We start from the raw sequence: 16,678 nt of genomic DNA, 5'->3' as shown, positions 1-16,678 counted from the left end.
ACAATTTTTTCTAACAGTGATTTTTCTTATTCTATCCTACCGACATGGTATTATATTATATTACATTCAATTTGTTGCGCTTTACATTCATTATCAGTCCAATCGAAATAACTAAATATCGATTGATTTTAAAACGTCATGTAAAAATATGAAGTGATCCTAAAAGCTATGGAGTATAGTGTTTTTCATTTAAGTCAACAGAAAAACGAACAAAAACTAATATTGAATTAATTAATTATTGCAACAATACGTAACCATATTCATGGTAACTTACTTACTACGTGGTAAATACTTTCGGTTTGTTATGTTGTGCACATTTCTTTATTCACTTTACGATCAGCATACACATAAATGATATCGATTTAGTTTTTATATGGATGTATGAAAAAGTTCTCATTTCAAAATGACATATTAAAATGTGAAAGCAGAATATGCACTTGAATGTTTTCAGGAACGTGAGTCAGTTTCAATATCGTCCTCCATCAGCTTTGTGGAGTATCATAATTTTCTTTTCAATAGAAAATGAGTAATATAGTGTTTAAATGTTATCGACGTCACACGATATTTTGTTTTGACCAGTGAAATACAAAGTGCAGGCCACAAAATATTTGCAATACGAATGTTACATTTCAGATATACGTATCCAATTTTCCAAGATATAATTTAAAGAAAAAAAAGGGAGGAAAGTGACGCTATATATCGTAATATCGTAAATTTACTGGTAAATGTGAATGAATGTATTTAATCTTATCACAAATTCACTTGTTTGCTAGAGTATAACGTCAATGTTGGTAGGTTTGAGCAAAACAATACTATTCTACTTTAATCGTTTGTTTACCGTAAAACCATGTATCCAGCGGCCGCGCTAAGTGGCTCGCGAATGTTCACGAGCCTCTTCCGTGGTTGGTGGATGCGCGTAGTATACAGAGCGAATTTTCTTTAAATTACTACTATGTATTACCTTCGGCACTAAAAAACGGTTTTACGTATTTGTGACATTTTTGTGCAACTAATGGCAGAAAAAATCAGAAAAAATTACGAATTGGCCAATTTTAATACTCATAAACCATCTTACTTGTTGGCTTTGGTAGCTTTTATACGTTTTACAAAGTTTTATTAATAAACTCACGTGTGATATTAACGAAGAACAAAAAATTAACGAATATCAACTCTATCAACTAAACGCATCATTCATCTGTGTAAACACTTTATAAGACTCGTAATAAGTAATTTCGAATGATCCATGTCTGTCTGAGCATCATGTCTGGGATTTCGACAAAGGAGTAGTGATGCTCAATTGTATCGGACTGCTCGCGTCCTGTTGCTCTTTGATCATGTTGTCCTCAAAATTATGCAAGGACTCGTTACAGTATTCTTGGCCACAAATTTTGCATGCTTCGAAATGCGGTTTAATAGAGTTCCGTAATTTCTGAAAGACAAAGTAGCCAAATTATGGAGAGTGATGGCGCGTGGAATGAAATTTTAATCGGTGGCTCGCGCCATGGTTCGCGTTATCGTACCTCAGCACAAGTGTTGCCGTTGGCTCTGATGAACTCGTAGATAGCGAAAGCGGGAATGCAAATGAGCGAAAGAGAAGCTATTCCCCAACCGATCGCCTCTGCCCACCACGGGTACTTGTATTCGCCGTTGTGGTAGGTCGGTGGTTCATAATCAATTACGCTGAATACCCACACAGCCTGAAACAGAGATTTATGGGAATGTGGTGTGCGGCTGACGGTGAGTTTTCGTACAATTTTAAATTATCACGTGTTTATAACGCTGACAACTGTAACGTTGAGACGAAAATATGAGATGCGTCTCTAGACCGATTTAAATATAATTTCAAAATAGAATATTTAACAATTATCTATTCTATACTTATCAATCTGTATTTACATGTGGTTATTTGTGATGATTACTATTAACATAATCGATCTTGGGGACATTTATATCTATGATTTTAAGATTTGTTTACGATGACAGCTTAAATCGTTGGAAGAATATTAATGTTTCAAAGTGAAACGAGTAATTATTACTTCTTAAAATTAATTAAAATGTTGACAAAGAGTTTCTTGCTTCTTGAGTATATTTGTAAAAACAAACTTCAGGAGAAATTTATTTCTTTGTCATAAAATATGACTTACGACTTTATCTTTTAAACTATTTTTATGTAATACATTTTGATAATATATTATTTAAAAAGATGACATTTAAAAAGATGACAAAACCATTCCAAGAAAGCACATGAAATTGTTTTCAATGATTTGCTACGAGTTATCAATGTCTATATATAATTATATATAATATTTATTGTTAGTCATAAAATTGTTTGATGTAAAAGTGAAAGCAACGAAGGAAATCGATACGATTAATTAATGCTAATTTCCATGATTAATTCTTATTTTTATTTCAATTTAGTTTTATTTTTACGGTTACTTGTTCGGATAAATTTAGTTGTTTACTTATTTTTAACAATATCATAATTAACTTTACCATGATGAGAAGAGGTGCAGCGATAAGCCAACAAAACCAGAAGTATGAGGACGGTGCACGTCCAGTCATTTCTTTTACGTTATTGCACAGTCGTCTTACGCCATAACACCAGGATATCGCAATTACTTCGAAGAAAGCGAGAAACATTATCGATACCGAGGCAGCATAGTGGTCTATCAGTTGAAAAAAGTAAATGCCTCCCTGGAAATAGAAACGATACAGAAAATTTCGTTAGTGTAATTTTGATTGTTACTCACTTAATATTTATATAACGTTTAAAAAACAGTTCCCTTCTCTGTCATGATAGGAAAGTATAGGTTTTAGAGTTAAGTTTGATACGCAAATTTTCAGAAGCAACTTGTCCTACCAATCACGAATGAAATTAACATTATTAATAAAGCATCTTACCTGTGAGATATTAGGCAGGCCAAATAAAAAGGATATGACGCATACTAGAAGTACTAACATTTCATGACACAAAAGATGACGTTTTACCCATTTCGGAAAACCATCTTGTATCGACGTTACAACCACTTCCACTATCGCAAACTGAAATTGTCGTAAAATAGAAAAATTATAATATAAAAGGCAAAATTATTCGTGCATTTACTGTCAATCTTTGTGAACTTAGTGTTAATCTTTCACGCTATAATAATTAAATAATTGATCCCTACCTGACTATTCAAAGAGAGGCAGACTAGCATAAAGAAAAATAACACGGCCCACACTTGCGATGCTGGCATCTTGGCTAACGCTTGCGGGTAAAGAACGAATACGAGGCCAGGTCCTTGAACGGAAATTATGATTTGTCTATAAAATTGTAGGAGAAGTTAATCTGACATTGATTGACACCACCCAGACGAAAAAAATATAAAATTTTTTAGTTATATTTCATTAAGTAATCAATATTTTCACACATCATGTGTTTTGAGATGATAAAGTTTTATTTTTATCAGTAGCGATATGTGTGAAAGAAATATAGAATATTACAAGAAACGGTAATTTCATTAGCATCATCGTATTCAAAATAGTATACATATCACTGACGTTAAAACATTTTATTGAAATATGTTATTTATAACGTAATATTAAGACTGAAATTAATTGCTAAGTACGAGATAGATGTTTTTACGTACCATCTGTTAAAACAGCTTCGACAGACATATTTTGTTCGAGAGCGATGTTGCCGATGGTTGCGAATGAAAATATTCCAACGAGTAGGCTACTGAACGCGTTTATGAGAGAAACAGCCACGCTATCCACTAAGATGGTGTTATGGAACTTGTTGTAACTGGCAAAACATATCATTGAACCAAACGCTATGCCTACAGAATTGAAAATTTGAGCGGTTGCGTAGATCCAAACCTATACACAACACAATAATTTCATGAGAAAGTTGCCATAATTTTAGATTTACGTATGTGGAGTACACAAAATTAAGATTGTAATATAAAAAATGTTATATTATCCAACTTGGTTAATATCGATAGAAGTATAGCTAATGCCTTTTGTCAGAATGCTTTTTCTAATTGAACGATTAACAGAACAATGAATACAAGTTAGAGTATTAACGGCGATAAAGATACTTAAAACATGTAAATAAAATGAGCTATATTCTTTGTTAGCTTTAGGCTGCCACGTTAAAATAACTTGGATCTTGCGTGCATTGTCAAGGCGATATTATGGAGTATATTTTAAAAAGCGAAGAAAGAGTTCTTGGATTACCTTTGCGTCGCCAAGCAGCTCCCAACGAGGGTGAAAGAAAAATTGCAGGCCCTTGTCAGCACCTTCAAGGGTAAGGGACCGCATGAGGAAGACGACGATTAAAAGAAGTGGCAGAGTCGCGGTCAGGTATCTCACTTGTGCCGACGATTTTATAGACTTCCAAACGGAGAAATATACCATAATCCAGGCAGTAATCAGGCATGCAACAAGCTCCCATCTTAAGGCCCCGGAATCTTCGATTCCATTACTAATTTGAAGAACTTTGTTGCTAAATTGCCAAAGACAGGGAAAAAGAAACAAATGAATATTCACAATTTACAATCAATTCTATATGATTATAATTAAATACTCTGAACAGTTACTTAATATTGACGAAACTATTCTGACCTGTAGGAATTTATTTAAAAGTCAGAATGACTCGAAATACGTGACCGATAACTAATTTCGTAACTAAAAAAATTACTCAAAAAATTCTTCGGCCGGCGTTCTAGAAGCGTTTGGTCTTGTTCTATTATCGATGGCACTGTAACTAGGTAACCAACATGCCAGAGTGTTCCATGAGTTGCCGCACTCAGACCACGGTTGCTTTGCTCTGAACGCCGCAAAGAAATAATATATGGCGTAGGCTATTATCACATTATGGTAGGTTGACATCAAAAATGATATTACTACCGAAGACAAGCCAGCCCCTGTTTTAAAAACACAAAATCGATTTGTTTTTGTTCGCTTTCTAATATTATGGAAGGATTAGCGAATAATGATCGTGCTACTGTCAACAAATTTCGGTATAAATATTATCTTGCAAATGTGTACTGACTCCAAAGAAACGATACAGCAAGTACCCAAAATGATTTCTGTCACTAAAATATTTATATCTTATTTAATCATTTTTTTAGCTTTGAAAGAAAGCGATTGTTTTATTAAAGAGTACTATATCTTTGTCATATATAAGACTAATGTTATAGAATTCTATGATAGAAATAAACTGTTGATACGATACCTTTAAATAAGGGACAAATTTGACCGAGAGCACCGATCGGTCCTCGTCGTGTGAATTGTCCAATACTAAGTTCCATGTATAATAATGGTACCCCGCATACTATAAGTATTAGGAAGTAAGGTATCAAGAACACCCCTGAAAAATTTGATAAAAAATATAATTTAACTTTAGTCGGTTGAGACGTTTAAAAATAATTTCAATGTAGTGATTTATAAGAACGCATGCGCCATTTATGGCACATATTATTTTCCTAAACGTATAACGATATCGAAAAATGTTTCAGATACAAATTAAATCACCCTCGTGTTTCTTCTATGTGTCCATCCACAAGAGAACTAATACTAGTTCAGATTATACGTCGATCGAAGCTTTTTAATTTATATCTGAAACTGTTTTTCGTATCGTTAATAGTTGCGAAACTGGTCGATTTAAATGGGGCACTCTATATAAGTTATATTTACTGCTACAAAATAGAAAAAACAGCAGGCTCTCTATAACTCCGTTAATTAAAAATTGTTGAAAACCCTGAAAAAAAAACCTATATATTTCAGCCAAACTTCACAAACGAGATAAAAAATCTATGAGATCAAAGCTTTATGAATTTACCTAACAATTTTGTAACATTCTCTACCCGTATTTTAAGCCAGCGTTTATGACAATGACAATGTTCGTGAAATACATGTTCGTGAAATAAAAACGTTGTTACTAAATCTGCGTGTAATGTGGGATATATTAAAGGTTGCATTAAACACGACTCATACGTAATAGTACTCCTCGTTAATCGTCATTCTGTGGGCAGTAACAAGGTCACTGGATGTAACTCTTTATTCGTAATAAACGACGATCACAGTCCGGTGGATTATGACTTAATTTGGGAACAAGCATTTAGTTCGGCCAAATTGCTGAAATGCGTTATTGCTTTTCACGACAGGTTGTATACGCACGAATCTCGTTTTCAAAATACTGTCACATCTCATATTGATTAGCTTCGTGAGTGGTGGCTCATGCCGCAAGGACCTACAATTTCTCGAACTGAGCAAATTTATTCGCTTCCTTTTCTTAACGAATGCCGTAATAGATACGGAAGCACTTTTCCGTGTTAATGCAATGTATCAGACAACGAATGTTACTCATGCAATTGATTAGAAACAATTAGACAAAGTTAGAAACAACTGAAAGATAGATGATTTAACTAGACGAGTTAAAGATATTAGAATATGCATATTTGTGTTCTCTCGGAGGAAGGCAGAAGTTCGCAACAGTTGATCACTCTTTTGTCTCAGCGTTCCGAATTCAAATTTTTCTCATTCATTTTTTCTAGGAAATATTTTATAATAAATTTTAAGAAATACCTGTTGTAATATTTCGAATTCATTTCCTACATACTACAGCGATTAGCGTTTCCGGTTGTAGCACTGAAATAATTCGTGTCGTATCATTGCATCTCACGCACATGTAAATTAATTCTACGAATGTTGTATCGTGCTAGTCGAACAAATCAGGCAGCAGTCTGATTTGACTTCGTGATTCACGCTGCAATTTAATTAGTAAGGTAATCGTTCTATTGATTTTTCTTCATTTGCGATTTTTAAAAGAACTTTTTAATTTTCTCGTATCTATCTTTGGTCCACTAGTTGAATATTCTTCGTATTTCGTTAATTTATGAGCGTAGAGATAGCCTCGCAAGTTTCAGTATTTCATTCTTTGATCAGAAGCGGATATTTGAACGTGTGAATTCAGCAGGCACTGTAAATATATGTATCTCCCTAAGTAGAAGTGATAACGTTAATTTTCGTCGAGTTTTTCACTCCTTCCTTTTAGCGCGGATTTTTCCATGAAAACGTAAATGAACACCGGTCGCATAAATGCGCCACGAGCCACATGCAAATCAGAGTACTTTATCTCGTGTTCTATGAATCTCCGTTTCAGTCAACGCTTTTTCAAGATTCTTTATACCTTTTTGGGAAAATAAAATATTTACACGATGCACAAAGTATGATCTCTTTCACAAATAAAAAATGCCACGCTTTTCTATCTTTATTAAAAACTGTTATTTCAAATCTTGCGCATAAATAAATTTTGTTTCATGGATCCACTATAACGCTATGCGATAGGCATATGTATAAATTACATATCTATTTGTTCTTTTTCAATTGTCTTATTACATTTTATTAGTACCTCGTTATACTATTTATTCATATTTATATCATTCGTGGATTTGACATTAAAAAAGAGATTCTAATTAATTATATCCTTCTTTTTTCAGTTACAGATGGATAGTATTTGAAGATATCGATAAACAATCATTCCGTTATAAACGAAAATAACCAGCAATAATCTCTCGAAAATCATTATGTCTAAATGTTAATTTGGTGTTCCAACTTCCAATTTCGATTTAGAGATGCTCGTGACAATTAACCGCATCTTTTGGTCAGCGGGATCGATCGCCGTTTGTTATTAAAGGAGGCATGCTAGTTGGCCAGGTTGAAATCAAACCGTACCACACGCTCTGGTTTTCCGGTCATCCAATTTAACGAACGGTTGGTCGAAATGATACTTGACCGATTATTTCCACCGGTGTCATTGAAATCATTTACGATGCTCGCTGGTTTAGCTACGTTCCGGCAAGGTCATGTATCAAGTTCCGCGGGCGAATTGCTCCATGTCCGGACTTGGTCGAGATGGTCTCGGACTTTGAAAATTACCGGTAACAAGATACGCACTCGTGTTACGGTTTGCCGAACAGAGAGAATGCATGTCCTTGCTCTGAATATGTTTGGTATAATGTCGCGCAAAGAGGGATGTTGCAGAAAAATGGCCGCGAAACGCCCTTGACAGCTGACATTCAGACCATCCGCGAGAATATTTTTATGGTAAACTATCGCCTCCTTTGTCTTCTGCTTTACAATTAGAAAGGTAATACTTCGGTATTTATTAACTTGCTATTTTAGGTACACGTTTAGAAAAAAATGATTTCATACCGCGATAAATATTAAACAGTTCCATACGAACTTTAATTTGAACGTGTGGCACCTTTATTGCCATGGCATAAGATATGCGACATATCGCACACTAATGCACGCCTCTGCATGGGAAGTATGTTATATATTACAGGAGAATAACATTGAGTATATCATTTTCTTTTTTCTATACATTTTTTATACTCTCGTTTATATTAAAATAAAACAGTTATAGACTCGATTCTTTACTAAAGTGAACTACGAAATGAGTACAGAGTTACAAGTACACGTGAAATTTTAAACGACATCTCTCAGGCAGCGATACAAGACTGGAAACTCATATATATTATGTAACGTATTGGTTTAGAAAATTTTTCTTTCGATAATTATTCGTTCGTTCTTTATTTAAGTGTCACGTCTAGCACCAGCAATGACAATACTAAACACGTCCTCTTATCACTGGCACACTACTTATAGCGAGCGTATGTATGTCACAACGACAATCTAGCACGTACAAATTTGTTTTAAACCATCTGCTTGAAGTGTTGTCGCGAAAATAAATACGCGATCAAAGCATATTTCTTATACGTATCGTGCATATTATGAGAGAGGCGATCAAACCTACTTGAAGTAATTGCAATTAGACTTGCCTGATTTTACTATTCATTTTAGATTGTATTTGTTTATTTCGACTTTTACTTAATTTTTTATCGCTATTTAGAAATAGTAGAACATAAATCGATTACAGACTCTACATTACTAGATTTCGACTTGAGTAAAAGTGAAATTTTCTCGAAGAGAGAGAAAGCTTGTTATCGTCCCGAGTGAAATTATGTAAACGTATGCAGATACTCACCACCGCCACTTTTGTAACATAGGTAAGGAAACCTCCAAACATTTCCGAGACCAACAGAGTAACCAATACAAGCAAGGACAAATTGAACTTTGTTGGCCCAGTGTGGGCGTCTCGATTGCCTGTAGTCCCCGGGGTCTTCAGCGTCATCTTCAGCATCATCGAAGCTGGTACACACGGACAGATCATCCTCGAACGATCTGAAAAAGGATCGATATCCCCATGTAGATTATTATGTAGAAATATAAACTTTGGTGTGTGAGGTACAAATCATATAAAATTTTGCAGTACAATCAATCGAAAATGCAGGAAATTGACACCTTTTTTGAAAAAAAACAAGATATTTTCAAATATTTTATATAATTTTAACTAGAGAAAATGATTATTTCTTATTATTTAAGAACTATCGTAGATTTTAGAAAGTAGAACATAGACATATATTTTTTAGAAACCGATGCTAAAAATATAATTAAAAATTGTTTATTAATTATTAACAACGCAAGTTGTATATTCCAGTTTAAATTAATATAATCCCCCTTGTTTAACAGCTTTGTTAAAAAAATAGAAATAATAAAGATTGTCTGAGGACAGATACAGTATCTCCATACTATATATACGTATAGTGTTATCATTGAAACAAGTCATATTCTAATTTTAACATGCTATACCATTACACGTACATCGTTAGAAATGTCAAAACAGTTCGAACGCACTTGACATAAATTAGATATTGGAGGGACAATCAGTTTACACAGAGCATATAACGAACGACATTATGCAAGTTTATCAATCTCTCGATATACGTTCCATTTGTCGATCTGAAGATGACATGCCTTCTGTCAAACGCATGAGACATAATACTAATTGACACGATGTTTTACGAACATCCATGGTTAAAAAAGCGATGGAAAGTATTTCGAGTTCTATTTATGCTACATTTAGAAATTCTTCTCTTCTACATACGTCCTTCTATGTACTTACGAAACTTATGACAAACCGGTTATCTTTATCCGTCGTTTCTTCTAGAACCAAGGATCCTAAACCAACGGAGGTTTACGTGTTTGATTTATCATAATAGTTGGGAGGACGTGAAAATTTATCGCGCATTTATTTTGATGAACGCCAACGAAAAAAAGAAAAAAAGAAAGAACGAAAATCGAGCCACGAGGGGTCCTTATTATGATTAACGATCGTGCGAAACAGGGGTACCTACAACCGTAGCGACGAACAACCTTGATACCCGTGTATTATATAAGCGGCAAGAATGAAGAAGAATTTTTACGAGTTTATCGTGTTCATGGTATCCGATGCGGTAGATGCAGAAGCGATGTCGTACTATGACGGTGAGAGTTATGGCAATTGACAGAGCACGATAATACATACGACACACCTGTGCAAATTCCCCGGGCATTTCGTAATGTAAAAACAATGCGTAATGGCTATGCGACCTGCAGGGCAATAATAATAAGTTATTACATATACATATACGTGTCATAACTAAATTACAAACGAAGACACAGCATCCATTGCAGCATAATTCCGACGTTGTTTTGTTTGCAGGCGCGTTAACAGCTGTAGGAACAGCTGTCGTAAAAATAGAATTCTAAATCTTTGCCTTCTTCGTGTGAAATTTAACCTGCGGGTTCGCCAGACGTGATAACGAATTGGATTAACGATTTGCGCGTAGATTGAAAATCTACGAATGTCGACGAAAGAAAACCGTACAATTACAGAAACTGAATTCGCTCGTGTAGCACTTTTGAAAAATGTAGTCCATGATAAACGAATTTATTCTAGGAAGAATAATAATATTTAAGTACGAAATGCACGCTATTGATCACAGAATAATTAACAATTGTATGACGATTACAATTAATTTTTATGATATTACGAATCCAGTAAATTTTATTAACCGTGCATCCTATCCATACAGTAAATTTTAGCGGGAAACAAATCAAACAAAAAAATTAATATTTGGTTAGCATATCACGGCAATTAAGTGCGTTTACGTAAGGATTGTGCATGACATAACTGAAATTGGAATCAATCGATTTATGATATGTAAACTCGTTTATCACGCGTCTAATTAAACACTTTGTTATTAGTATAATGCTTTGAAGTTATTTGGATATAAAGGCAAATATTTTGTCCCTACAGCCGTTTTCTTCTCGAGTATTTCAAATGTTTTAATACTGATTGAACTTAGCGAACCCTGATTTTTAACTTGAGAAAAAAGTTTAAATAGTATCCTACATAATTCTTCATCTCCCGTATTTCATCTCCTAATGGATGATTTGAAAACTGAATTTGAAGACTTGTATGAATTTTATGTAGATAATTCTTATAACGAATCGGACAAGTTTAATAAAATAAACTTAATAAAAAATCTATATTAAACAGTATTTTAAATGTTACCTATTGTTCAATGTTCAAAAACTGTCAATGAAACGTATTAAGGAATAACTAAATAATTCGACGAAAATACAAACTGCGCTCTAACATTCGACCGAGAAATTGACTTTCGATGAGAATTAAAGCTAAATTAATCAAGCAAAATACCTACCAAATTTCATCAAATTCGCTATACGTTAGCTTCAAGTTAGATTCATTTTTCTCTAATCGCAAATATTTGCTTCTTAAAGATAAATACACCCGTTTAAAATCTGCTAATTGCAGGTGAAGTCAACACGGGCAATTAGGCGAGTCGTTTCGCGTTGAATTCATTACCGCGGCCTATAAAAATTTCGAATGTGGAACAGCAATTACGACTCTTTAAACGGACCACTCCGATTTCAATGGAGGAAGCGAGGCAGCTACAACAATATACCGCATGAACACCTACTTATAACAAAAGTATGGACTTACATTGTACACCTATTATCCACTTACGTCTCTGGGACAATACGCTGGAATTGCAGTGCCTGGATGACGAGACCATGCTTTACAAGCAGTTCGGATGTACGCGGCATCTCTTGCCACCGAAATCTTGACTTAGACAAGCATAACAGCTTGGTTTACATCGCCAGCGCGTTTTAAACAATTTTCGAGATAAGAACTTATATTCGCACTGCCTCTAACTTACGTGTTCCTAGATCCGAAGTGCTGTTCACTTTTAACTCGAAATGCAATTTGCTAGATACTACTCGCCGATATTTGTCTAACGAAGAGAAGTTTAAGTACGGGAAGATAACTGAAACGAAGGTTATTGGTTATCGAGAACTATATATCGCGAGATGCGTGTTACGAGCCAACTGAACCAAATGCACCACAGGTCTTACTTTTATGGAGCTGAGTTACCGCAGGAAAAGAAAACAGCGTCTTCTGTTGTTTGTCCTTATCGTTAGGCGGCAAATGTGAATCATTCGAGAACCATGAAAAATGAACATTATTTTTTACTTCTTGGAAGCATTCTGAATTCTTTTGACTCGCGATTCGATCCTTTTTTTTCAATACATCGATGAATCATCGAAATGTAACATTTAGTGGATATCTTCCGTTTCCTACATCGTACAATCCACGTATAAACTAAACTACATATGAAACGTATAATCTACATATAACTGCAATAAGTTGTACCACAACGAGATTTTTATTAGCGTAATATGGACGATACATCGTACGATAACTTTTACCCAATCGAATACTATGTTAAAAACGTTCGTTGGAAAAAGCATGGTTTAAACAAGTTTTAATTAAAGTAAACTTACTTCATCGTTAAAACTATCTCTTTTGCCGACTTCATCCGAGTTACCCCGTTACGTATAGAAACAAACAATAACAATCAATCATCTCCATCTAACATCGCCAATTACCAATTATCACTGAACAACATCGCAACTATAGAGTAGCTAACGGCAAGATAACGGCTATCTTATCAAACTCCATCAACCTAGCCTAGTCTTGCCGAACCGAATCCTCTTCCGGCCAACGAGCAGTAATCCTCGCTATAGAGCAAAGCGTAAGCTCCGGCAAGCGTAAAGGCATCGAATGAAAACCGCATGCAGGAAGTTGGAGAAGGAGGAACTGCGGAACATGATTCATAGTTCGCTCCTTCCGACGCTTCTCGCCGAGACGCGCACGTTAGATAATGTAGCTCACTTACGGCGGCGGATGTACCATGTTAAGCAGCTCCGACGGCGAAGTGAGAACTCTACGTATCGTGAGCTTCCGGCCGTTGGAAGAACCCATGCCGATCGATGCTAGAGAGCGTATAGAGACGGAATCGGGAAGCGTTCGCACGTGGGTTTGCCCGTTTCCATCAGAGAACACGATCGATGCCCAGCTGGCCGCCGGTGGATGATACTGGTGCTGATGTTCATCCATCGTCGGATTAGATTTCACGGATCTTACGCTGGAGCAGCGATGTCGTGTACTATGCGAGTCGATCCCTCGAACGGATCTAAGTATACCCTGTGGAATGTCGCGATGCAGCCTATTCTCCGTTTGACCGACTTGGTCCCCTGACTTTGATTGTTGAAGTCGAGAGTACGTTTTTTCGTGGATGCTGTTGCTACTGTCGTTTCGAGGGATGGTTTTCTTTATAGTGCCGTTACAGTGCAGGTTACTCGAGCTCGTAGGGGTAATGGTGATCTTTCGAACGGTCGACTCGGTAGCACTTAGTAAACGACCCCTTTCCTCGGACGGTGAATCCGAATCGACGTCGTGATGCTGATGATGCTGATAGTGCTGGTGTTCTATCCTTATCACATCAGGATCCATATCGTCCGAGGTATCCTCCTCCTCCGGCATCGTGCTCATCTTGCGCACGCAGCTGCTCTGCTTGCCGATCACGCTCTGCAGACGAACACTGTTGCCGTGCGCATTCGTCTTGCCCGCGATCGTGTTGTTGCTGTCGTTGCCGTTGACGCCGCTGTTGCTGTCCGTGGCATTCATGATGGCATGGCGATCTAATGGAAGAAAGAGAGAAGAGGAGAATCACACAGAGAGAGAGAGAGAGAGAGAGAGAGAGAAACACACACACAGGCACACACAGAAGTAGCGATCGAGTCAGTCCAGGTGAGAGAGGGAGAAAGAGACGATGTGTGTGTGTGTGTGTGTGTGTGTGCCCGTGTGTGTAGAGAAGAGTCTACACAGAATACTTGCACGAACTTCCGGTAATTTCATTGATGTAAGGAAACGCGAAAACATTCACGGACAATTCGTTAAAAGATTCGATCAGATTTAACTCTTACCTTACACGATTGCAATGAAAAACTGTTCGAGACTTTTGCGCTCTTCATGTTTGTATCACAGTCGCTTGAAATTTCGAATTATCAATTTTTACGATGATTTATTATTACCAATAAAGATTTTAATTACCATACGTGTAATTATTTTTATCTCACGCGATGGGCCCATTTACCAACATACATTTGTACTTATAACGCAACCGTACACAAAGATAAAGTGTATGAAGCACCTTTAATCGCGTCGTATTAAGATTTACCGTGATGATATCAAAGACCGTACGACGTGACGGCCTACAGTCACGACTCAGAATCTGTCGTCTTTCCCCGAAATTTATAAGCACCGAGTTGAATGAAAACATTAGCTCTGAATCGATGCAACGATTCATTCAAAACTAATTCGAACAGAATGTTCTTCTTGTAGCATGCAGTAAACACAGCAAGCATGTAACAAACGAGAAACAAAAATTAAGACGTATACTTTTGATACTTTTAGCGTAAAATGTCACACAAAAATACATATTATGAGACAAAGATACGCGTACATCAACGAAGCTACAAAGATCACGTGTTATCGAGTCAGTACCTGTCAGATCGAAGAGAGCCTCGACCGGATCGATTGCATTCCAACGAAGTCACTGAGATCCATCGATGTACAGAGAGTTGATAACAGGGATACGCAATTGTCCACGTGGAACCGTGACGTTTTGTGATTGACAAAAGTTTCAGTGGTCGTTTGGGAACGTGAAATACGTCCCGGTGGAATAGTCGCGAAAATCGGAACGACCGTTGTCGCGGCTGCACGCGATTACTATACGTCGACGTCGCGTCACAACGGCGTTGTGTATGCCGATCTTGCGTCAGCAGCCGTGACAAACACATGCATGGCTATCGCGTTTTCAATTGACAGTGCCTTCTTGTGGACATTACGAGTACTAGTGATACGAAAGTTGGGACTCGGACCTGACGCACCTCTGTCGGAATCGTTCGTGAGTTTTCGTCAGGCTAACACTCCCACTACATAGCGATCTAACTTCACTACAATTTTCTAGTAGCTGAATCGATCGACCACGATTCTTGTCGTTCGTTGATGTGATCGATGGGTCTTCCAAAGTGCAACGGATGGGAAGAATGTCGGCTTGCGAAGGCGAGCGATGGAAGATAAAGCGGTATTTTACGAATACTATTCGGTAACTCCATTAGAAAAGGGTTCTAAGTATCGTAATCACGACGGAGATGAGAATGACTCGAGTGAATGTAAATAGAAGAGATAGATAAGGAAAAGAAAGTCTTTCAAAATCTTCGTCTCGGTGAAAGTTAAGATCGGACAGCAGTCTGATAATTTAATGTTTTAGAAAATGCATTCGTCTGCGAATATTCTTTCAAACGTAAACGAATTTATAAAATTCAACTGCAAATTTGGTTTCAATCAGTCATCTGGAAAAGATAATTTTTATGCGATAGGAATTATCTAATTAAATATATTTATCTTAATTTGTATCGTTTTTCTATAATGATTTGATAATAAATTAGGAAACTCATTATATATTAATTAAAAAAAGATTAATTTACATAATATTTTTAACAATACAGAAAATATTACGTTATTCTTAAGGAATATTACTGTTATTTATTTCATGATACGTACTATAATTTTAATTTGTTGCTGTGAAAGAATTTTTTAACAAGGAAATGTTGATGTACAAATATTTAACAAACAAAGGTAATAAATAATTCTATTAGGTATAATTTTGTTCTGTAAAGTATAAATTTTATCCATAATAGAATGAAGACACCAATCATTAATCGAGCAGTGCTATTGCCTGTAGATAGACAACCCATTCTACTGCAGTGTCGTTTGTACAGCAATGGAATCAGTGAGACAAGTCAGACATGGGTTACAATTAAAGTGGTTCAATAACATTGAATAATAGAATTAAACAATAAAATATAATAAATCTTATTATTCGAAAGATTATTTAATAATTTATTTCAGTCCGTTCCTGTTTCGCAATTTTGCTTCACCACAAATATCACGATTAAGCGCACGAGGTAAGGATGTACAGTAGTACTATAATGTAGAAAGTTAAAATGTCAGGTACAAGTTAAATGATGTAGTTCGTGTCGTACTAAATCAACAAATCAATGTACCGGCACGATATAATGTATAATAACACGTAAAAGGTTTCAAATGTTTGACGTCAATTTACCACGTTAACTTCAACTTACAGTGTCTGATCAAGAAACGAACATAAATTATTTCTTAATTTACTTTTCCACGTTATTCACGTAGTTCGTAAAATAACAAGGTTGAAATATAAAGTTTATTTCTAAATTTTATAAACTTTAGTAATCCTATATATATCAGAAAATCTATACATATACACAAATATTCTTGTAAAGTCACCTAATATTTCGTTCGATAATTTTATGTACGTATGTCTAGAAATATGTCTAGAAA

The 16,678-nt window shown here is 35.8% G+C and overlaps 1 protein-coding gene across 4 annotated transcripts; it reads right to left on the bottom strand.

The window, feature by feature from the left end:
- Positions 1 to 695: 695 nt before the first annotated feature.
- On the bottom strand, positions 696 to 15,114 carry LOC117210466 (sodium- and chloride-dependent GABA transporter ine). Of its 4 annotated transcripts, XM_033453511.1 has the most exons (12): positions 14,804 to 14,942; positions 13,134 to 13,938; positions 9,035 to 9,231; positions 5,219 to 5,353; positions 4,682 to 4,907; positions 4,219 to 4,486; positions 3,630 to 3,858; positions 3,168 to 3,280; positions 2,902 to 3,042; positions 2,494 to 2,694; positions 1,521 to 1,697; positions 696 to 1,429 (listed from the first exon to the last, which is right to left on the bottom strand). In XM_033453511.1, exons 2-12 carry the CDS (start codon positions 13,922 to 13,924, stop codon positions 1,259 to 1,261), a joined length of 2,649 nt encoding a protein of 882 aa, XP_033309402.1. In that variant the 5' UTR covers positions 13,925 to 13,938; positions 14,804 to 14,942; the 3' UTR covers positions 696 to 1,258. The 4 variants fall into 4 exon arrangements, with proteins under 4 accessions (XP_033309402.1, XP_033309403.1, XP_033309405.1 ...); XM_033453512.1 differs by lacking the exon at positions 13,134 to 13,938 and having other exon boundaries at positions 14,804 to 15,114; XM_033453514.1 differs by lacking the exons at positions 13,134 to 13,938; positions 14,804 to 14,942 and adding an exon at positions 12,739 to 12,989.
- Between the last annotated feature and the right edge of the window lie 1,564 nt (positions 15,115 to 16,678).

Source organism: Bombus bifarius, unplaced genomic scaffold (assembly GCF_011952205.1).
Source record: "Bombus bifarius isolate JDL3187 unplaced genomic scaffold, Bbif_JDL3187 scf7180000008203, whole genome shotgun sequence".
Taxonomy (NCBI): Eukaryota; Metazoa; Arthropoda; class Insecta; order Hymenoptera; family Apidae; genus Bombus; species Bombus bifarius.
The sequence above is the reverse complement of the archived record's forward strand: the minus strand, read 5'-3'. Positions and strand labels throughout refer to the sequence as shown.